Source organism: Diadema antillarum, unplaced genomic scaffold (genome assembly GCF_040938485.1).
Source record: "Diadema antillarum isolate AM-2024a unplaced genomic scaffold, OU_Dant_1.0 seq00000945_RagTag, whole genome shotgun sequence".
Lineage (NCBI taxonomy): Eukaryota > Metazoa > Echinodermata > Echinoidea > Diadematoida > Diadematidae > Diadema > Diadema antillarum.
The window spans coordinates 187,003-195,861 of NW_027271794.1; the positions used below are offsets into that span (position 1 = coordinate 187,003).

General features: G+C 39.8%; 1 protein-coding gene across 1 annotated transcript; it reads right to left on the reverse strand.

Moving 5' to 3' along the window:
• Positions 1 to 5,911: 5,911 nt before the first annotated feature.
• Positions 5,912 to 8,554, reverse strand: LOC139741681 (uncharacterized). Its single transcript, XM_071652260.1, has one exon. It carries the CDS (start codon positions 8,552 to 8,554, stop codon positions 5,912 to 5,914), a length of 2,643 nt encoding a protein of 880 aa, XP_071508361.1.
• Between the last annotated feature and the right edge of the window lie 305 nt (positions 8,555 to 8,859).

The following is an 8,859-nucleotide window of genomic DNA, read 5'->3' on the forward strand; positions in this document are numbered from 1 at the left end:
TTATTAAACAAGTTAAAAGCAGAAATTAGACCATATCAGAATGATTTCAAAGAGCATCTCAGAGAATTTTAGAACTTAAAAAGTGTTATAAAATGGTTTGAATAAATAAATACAATGACAAAACTCACATCCTTGGGGTGAATTTCTCCAATTAATAATACAGGTACATTGTACTCATTACTTTCATTTTGACATGAGCTGTAGATACAGCACCTATTGCTAATACGATGTGTTCAGAGATAGCATCTGATGTGTTGTTAACAGAAGAGAACATTGCAAAAGGAAAGAGTAAATACTTGTTGTATTAAAGGGTCACGACATTTTTTTTCAAGCTTATATCTTCACCTGTTCATATTCAGTTGTTTCAAAAAGTTTTTCATACGTGACGCCTGCACATTTTGGCTCGGTCAATAAAACACCTCATCACTATAGAATTGGATGGAAAAGGCTACGTTTATTGACAGAGCAATATAAAAAAAAATGCGGAATTTCATGATTGGGCTGGGACGGTGGCGTACACATTCTGCCCTGTTACGAACACGCCTGTTAGACACGGAAATTCGATTTCCGTTTGCCAAAATCAAATCACTGATATTTTCATAGTTCTTGTCAACAGAATTTAGAGATTTCAAGGCAAGAAAAAGATTGAATCTCAATATGAAATATAAATATCTATAGTGTATGGATCGACGAATATGTCGTGGTTTTTCGTGTGTGTGTGTGTGTATGTGTGTGTGTGTGTGTTCTTAGTGTTTTTTATTCAATTTCGTAAAAACACTGAAGCCGAGACACATTTAAAAAGTTATGTAAATAGAATTGATATATATATATATATATATGATATATATATAATATGTATATATATTATGTATATGTATATATGTATATACATATATGATATATATATACATATATATATATATATATGTATATATATATATATATATATATATATATATATATATATGTAGATGTACAAACATACGTACAAATTATGTAAAGAAACACTCATAATTGTTAAGGTCATAATATGAAATTAACTGTTATGATCGTAGTCATGTACTTTTGTGTTGACCTTAAATTAAATTTCCCATCGCTTCGATTTACGTCCCAACTTTGCAGGTCCCTCTTCTCCGCACCCTCTCTGTGCAAAACTTGAATAAAAATGCTATTTCAGGCCTTCCTTGCCACTCATGATGTGATTTTGTGTTTCTAATCTCTATATCTTGATCTCCAGATGTTTTAAATGCTTTGGATGTAACTCCCCCATTTCTCTTTTTCTTTACCTGTTTCACGTTTTCTTTTTATTTTCCACCGATCATACCCGTTTCTCTTAGGTTAGACATCCTACCACAAGTACAGTCCAGTGAATAAGTAGTCACAGCTCCTCTATTAAAGTGCATCTTTCACTTTCAGTTATCTTCGCTCTCTATTTCCAATCGTTCTCTAACATTGTTGAATGCAATTCACCTCCTGTACCTCGCTGCTTGAGCGTGGACGTCACATTCAAGGAATCATACATAAAACACGGTCATATCCAATGAAATAAGTGGATTATGGAGACATAATTAGCTTTTTGTGTTATGATATTTTGTTTGCTATCATTCAACTAATTTCTTCAGTTTATCATGATAGTAACTGTTGCTTCCTTTACTTGTCAATCAATAACTCATTGCGTCCAATCCGTAGAATCAGATTATATCAAATCTACAGAGCTGATTAGTGTCCGGGCACTAGCATTGGTATTCTTTTTTTTCCCCTGACCTGTGTATCTCAAAATAACTACATGTATATTGTTATAGAATAGTATATCATTTACTCATTATTTATCTAGCGATCCACGTCCGACAAGCTTTGCTTTTTAGTGGATCACTATTTTCCATAATCGAATTTATTTTCCGCTCGCCCACGAAGAATTTATACAGTGTTCCTCCTAATTATTGTACATATATGTTGTTCTATAATTTGTCTCGTATATTACATGAATCTTTTGCAAGCGTTTGAACAATATTATTTCATGACATGTATACTTTGTACTATGTTTTTGATTTTCGTTGATTGGAAATAAACTATGATTGAATTGAACTGAATTAAAGAGACCATCTAAAAATCTTAATTTTAGGATAGAAAAGAAGACCTCAGCTGAAAAAGAAACCATCGAAAAAAATCTTGATTTTAGGAAAGAAGCAAATCGCTGATACAGTGATGACAGAAGTTGATTAACGAAAGTAGAATAATGATGAATATATCAAAACAATAGTTTTATCAGCACCACTGGCCCCAGAGGGCCTTCTCCCAGTGATGTTGTGAGAGTGAGGGTCTCATGGGTACAGCAGGTTAGGAGGCAGGTCATTGTGTCTTTAACCCTCTGCGAGCCACGATAATTTCCTGTCCATAGGTACAGTTCGACCTCGATTATTTGGTCTCCTTTTATCCGGAAATCTCTGTTATCCGGCGCGTTCACGCAGTGAAGGACTTTTTTTCATCCAAAAATTGAGAAATAACAGCGACTTTAACATCTTTTCATGGATCTATTTCACTAATTTCATAAGATGTGCATGATAGGTTTCTCAATATCTTATGAGGTAAAACATGTATGATTTCCACATAAAGATATACTTTATTTTGTGAAGAAGGGACTACAATGTTGCGCAGGCTAGCATAGATTACACCACCGTTGCGGGGTATACCTGCCTAGCTGCTAGTGCACTGGGACGGCAGCTTGGACGGCAGCTATATACATTAACATTGTGCCTCCCATATCCGGCCAATTCGCTTATCCGGATGAGCGCCGGTCCCGACATGGCCGGATAATCGAGGTCGAACTGTATGTGTGTGAAAAATGTGATGTGCACATCTCTTTGGACTCACTGACACAGAAAGAATTAAGGAAGGGCCGAAGAGGGTTGGCGCGGTAACAAATTCCCCCACATAGCTGAGAATATCACTTTATCTTCAATTTCCTCAAAATTATTGTCAGTGACTAGTTTAAACAATGTATCAATTGTGTGCAATATCTGTCTTTGTTGTTAGTAAATTCACTTGTACAACGTAGTCATCTTTCTCTGGTATCTTGATCTGATACGCCACACCTGGCAAAATCTTTCGAATCAGTAATATTGTATCATTAATGACAATGCTGATTATTTAGAATCATTTACTTAATTTTAGACGGGTCTGTTTAATGTTGCAGCCTTTGCATATTTAGTAATTTGCCCTATGCGGTATTAATCTGCCAACCAGAAAACCTCTGATGGCCCCAATCCTAACCCTTCCAACCTGTTCTGCGCTGTCATTTTGCCCTTGTTGAGTCATCAAAGCAGTCTGCCATCAGCTTGGATCGGTAATTGCCGATGATATTAATAGAAATAACAGACAAAAACAACCGGCATTGTCATTCTGACAATTAGAAAAGAAAACAACCGAAAAATGAACAGAATGTAATTATGCGGAGGACACCATGTAGCCAATATTCAGCACGGGCACCGAAGTCGCAGATGTAGCATGGGTTTGCATGTAAATATATCAGTTGAAGTGATTTGAGTGTATATATGCACATGTTTAGGGGTATCATTTCTATTGGAATTACGACGATGAATGCGAGATACATTTGTAGTGATGATGCAATATATATATAAGTATATATATAAAGTAAAAGAATCAGTAGAAGAACGCCGTAAAAAAAATAATAAATCCTAGATCTTGAAGATCTTAAAAACGGAGCATAGCTCTCAAATACTGAAAGGCAAGGTCACACTCTTCATCAGTGCCCATGGTGTGACAAAAGATCTTAAGCAAACCCGTTTCTGAAACAGACATGAACAAGAACAGACATGAACAAGAACAGACATGAACATGAACAGACAAGATGCCGAGCAGACCAATTTTCTTATTACATTTCTTTATATATATATATATATATATATATATATATATATATATATACATATATATATTGCACAACCAAAACTCTGATAAGATTGAGGTGCTCGTTAAAATGAGTTATGATTTAACCAGGTATCAACGACATCTTTCAGTTCTTTGGTAAAGTTTTCATAGCATCATCGTCTAATGTGGATGATGTAGTTCTCTGAAAGTGTTCTAAAGAGTCATACTTTCATTACGTAACAGAAATAAGATCTGTACTTTTGTTTTGCTCCTTTGTAATTCAAAATTAATAGTCATTTTGTATTCAACTATTCACAACAGTGAATAATTATTGTATTTTGTTTTGACCTGGGAAGCAAATGAATATTTATATCTAATACAGTATTCACCTTCACGGAGCTTTCTTTGTGCGCAAAACAAACTAAACGGTAATTAAAACATGAAATGACGATAACGTGAGGGTTATTTTGGGATTTTTCCCACGGCATATCAAAATAATTACTGACATTCACACAATTATCTGTCTGTTATACTAGCGGGGGCCGCATCACACCAGCAACCACCTATATAGACACATCAGTACTATACATGTAACACGAGAAGGCAAGACACGTTTTTTCATTGATTCAAAACAAATTTACTGTATTTTTAGACGGCCAATCACCTCCAAATCTTTACTTGCCGCATTGCGTATTCACTTCACTTCACAAGAGTACAAAAAGCTATATACAAGCACAGCATAACAATGCTGTGTACATGAACATGGTGTATGTACAAAAAAAAAGTTTAAACTATTCACACGTTATCTATATCTTTAGTAAAATAAATACGTCTCTCTGTCACCGCTAATTCCATTGGAATTTTGAACAGCTATATCTGCATGAATACCATGGTGCTTTTTAGTAGTTATTACATCACAGCATTTTGTATAACAAAAGCCTTTGAAACGGACGAGTTGGTGTTTGATATTACAAATCAAACTTCCTAACCATTATGACTAAGTGAATATGAATTTTTATATATAGTAACAGATACCCAATGTTTGAAATTCAATGTAAAACATGTATTTTTGCTTTCTTTTCGAATGTTTGAAATGAGGCAGAATAATGATGTCATGTCATAAGTGTACAGATCACAGCAAGTTTCATGAACCATGTTGTTACTAGCTGTCGATTTTCTCATGTTCACGTCTAATGGTTTTTCAAACGCGTTTATTTTACCCACTTCATTTGCAATGATAAGAGCACGTTTCGGTGACTGACCGAGATAACAATTTGTGGCTTTATACGACATGTCGCATAAGTATTATATCGATGCCATTGCACTGATGCTTTGCATATATTCTGAGAGCATTTGTTTCAAAATTTAAACGAAATGTTCAAAACTAACTCCGAGACGGCCTAGACAGTATAATCACAGATATGTGTTACATTAGATATCACCATGGGATTGTTATGTGTTTTACCATGTTTGTTTCTTAATGAAATTTTAAATCCATGGTTTAACAGTGTTAAATGCCCATTGAATAAAACTGTACCGTGTTCATCAGGTCTTATTTTAAAGATTTGAAACGAACAACATTGTTACTAAACAATTGTACTTGTTAAAGGAAACATTTCTCGCATACTGAACTGATGTCAACTTCTTAATCCAGGAAGATTTTGCTTCATTTAAAGTAGATAATTCTACACGGGAAGCCGTGTTTTCTTTTGGTTATTTCTTTTTTCTTCCTTTTCTGCAGCCAACTGGTATCAATGCTGTGGAAATGTGACGGAATTGGATGTGTCTGCTGTAAAAAGGAACATTAACTTCACATTCCGGCAATCAGTAACCCACGATAAGTGGTTCTTTAACCAACCAGTGATTATGATCGTTGTCATCGTCTAAATAGACCAGTACATTTCGTTTGCAGGAAAAAAATGACAGCTTCTTTCACACTTACAGATCAATACATTGTCGAACAAAATCATAGAAAGTCACATTAACAGTATTCCTCTTCTCTGCCTAGTGGGCAATTATTACGTCAACTAAGATCAATGTATATTCTGCTTTCTCCGCTATGTTTCCTTGGGTACTGGTACTGTCCTTGCTTAGGCCCTGGCCATAAAGCGGAATAGTTCGGATCATGAACCACCATGTCGGCATTTTGATAAATATGAGTCTTTCTTCCCGTCGCTTTATTCTTGAGAGCAGCGAGCGGTCCCGGCAGCTTGATCGTCGTCGAGGGCGACGTCGTGCTCGACGTCTTAGACGTTGGCGATCTTGCGACCGTCGGTGGCGCTGCATCACGCTTGCCTTCCGATCTCACTGCTTCTGATTGCGACTGAACAGGCTGCGGTGATTGCATCGTTTGCTTAGCGTTCGATGCCTGGGCACTGACAGCAGCTAGTCGAAGCTGTCGTATCCTGATGCTGTCAGGATCGGTAACACTTTCTGTTATGACGTAACGCGCACTATCGTAGCTACTTGCAGTACTTATAGTGTCTTCGCTATCACTGAAATAACTGGAGGCTCCTCTGCTTTCATCCACTCTCTCGTAGCTACGAAGGCGCCTGGCGTGGGACATTTGTGCTGGACGGGGTGGCTTCGAGGACAACCGACGCCTCCCCGAAAGTGTCAATATACCTTTATGACGTCCAGATAGAAGAACGCGAGGAAGCCATCGCCTGTACCACAGGAAAAATAAAATACCCGTCAATGAAGCTGTGAATAGGAATGTTAGTAAGACAGCGGCGGCAACATCTCCCGATCCGCTAGTAGCACATTGAGGAGTCCGTGGATCTAAAGGTCTATGTGGAGAAGTTTCTCTATCTCCGATCACGACGGTAGGATTGAGCTGTGTACTCGTATGATCCACGTGTTGATCACGATGTGGCAACTTACTTCCGCTTCCCTGACTATTCGTATCTCGCCCGGCGCCACTCGTGATGTGTGGCGTGGATGTTGAGTCAAAGGGGTCGGTCGGCATCTCCTGAGTGTTTGTCGTGATTTGCGGCTCCTCAGGATTGTGAGTCGACGGCTTGTTAGGAGGAATCCCATTCGACACGGTAGAGTTTGTGCCAGGTGTTTCTGGGGGCGGTGGCTTCACCATTAATCTCACAGCCCCCTGTACCTGGCCTGCAGGATTCGCCATGATACAAGAGTATGTTCCCTCATCGGCAGCTGATGCGTAGGCCACGAGCATACGACCATCTTCAGTAATCCTCAGCCTCTGATTAGGACTCTGATATGAGAGCGGGTTCAATCGCAGACCACTTGGAGCTACCCACGTGACTTTGGGCCTTGGGAACCCTGAACTTGCGCAGGAAAGGGTTGCGTTAAAACCCGATTTTATGGAAATCATTCGTCGGTATGGTCGAATGACGGGAGCGCGACACTGCAGATCGGAAGGCTGAACAGCAGTAAGACGTGATCCTCGAAGTCCTCGAGGCTCCATTGCGTTGCATCTTGGTATTTCATTCGGATGGTGAGGTGCCGGATGTGTTGTGGTCAGGTACCATTGTCTCAGTCGCTGTGCTCGACAGTCGCATTGTAGGGGATTCCCCACGAGCAAAAGACGCTTTAGAAGCGGGAATGATTGCAGAGTCTGAGGGGCAAACGCATCTAGTCGATTTGATTTCAGGTTTAACGTTGAAAGCATTCGCACGTTCGGCATCGGGGGAAAAACTGCCAGCTGATTTCCTTCAAGATTTAAGCTAGTAAGTCTCGACATGGATACAAAGTGTTGTGTCGTTAGAACTTGAAGTTGGTTGTTCTGCAACTGCAAACGTTCCACGTTGAAGAGTGGACGAAATGCCTCCACGGGTAATTCTGAAATAACGTTAAATGACAAATCAAGTTCTGAGAGAGCTGACAGCCCTTCGAACGCGCCGGGCTCTACACTGGATATCATGTTGCTATTGAGTATGATATCTCGAACGCTGCTCAGATCGGCAAAGGACCCGTTGTGAATCGTCTTAATGTGCGTGTCCGTGATGTCAAGATCGGTCAGTCGAGCTAGCCCTCTCATGCTTGGGATGTTTGTAAACCTGTTGCCATCCAGATCGAGCTCGACGAGGCTCGAGAGCCCGTTGAGGAACGGCATATTGGGATCGGTAGTAAGGTGATTCTCATGCAGGTACAACCGTTTCAACGAGCGTAGCGACGAAAAGACGCCCTCGGGTAGAATCGTCAACCGATTGCCCGCGAGATTCAGTTCAACGATGGTCGACAAATCGGTGAAGGTCTTTGCGTCTATACTGTTAATGGCGTTCCCTTGCAACAGGAGCGTCTGCAGGACGCGTAACCCCCGAAATGTATTGGCCGTGAGTTTTGTAATGCGATTGGTCGCAAGGTTCAGGGTCGACAGCACAGTGAGTCCATTGAAGGCGTTGTCCTCCACGCTGTAAATTGCGTTGTTGGACATGTCGAGTTGGCGGAGCATCCTGTAATTGGCCAATCCCGCCCTCGGCACGGTCTGCAGTGAGTTTTGCGCCAGCATCATCACTCGGGCTCCATGGTAGTGTGGTGGTATGCACGTCAGCTGTCTGCTCTCACAGTCCAGCTTGCCTGTTTCTCGCGTGAGGGCGCAGCTCGAGCCACAAGACCCCTGTGCTTCGATCATTCTCCAGGTCAGCCCCACGAGGAAAACCACGAGGACAGCATCTCTTCTCCTGCTCATTGCCATCTTTCAGCGCCACTGCAATTATGAGAAAGACAAGGAGAAAGAAAGAACAAAACTTCATTAAAAGCTCACGAGTTACATACATATATATCTTCTGAAACTTCAGTTTTCAACGGCAGACTACACAATGAACAGCTTCGAGAATGTTCGACTCAGCTTTGATATACTGTATAATTCTGTCCTTAGAATGTTGAGACTTTTTCTGTAATCTTTGAAAAAAAAAGATTTGGTTCTGTCATATAGAATTTCGCACAATTACTCGTCAAAGACTTGCACAAAACATATTATTGACTACTAAAATGTGAATC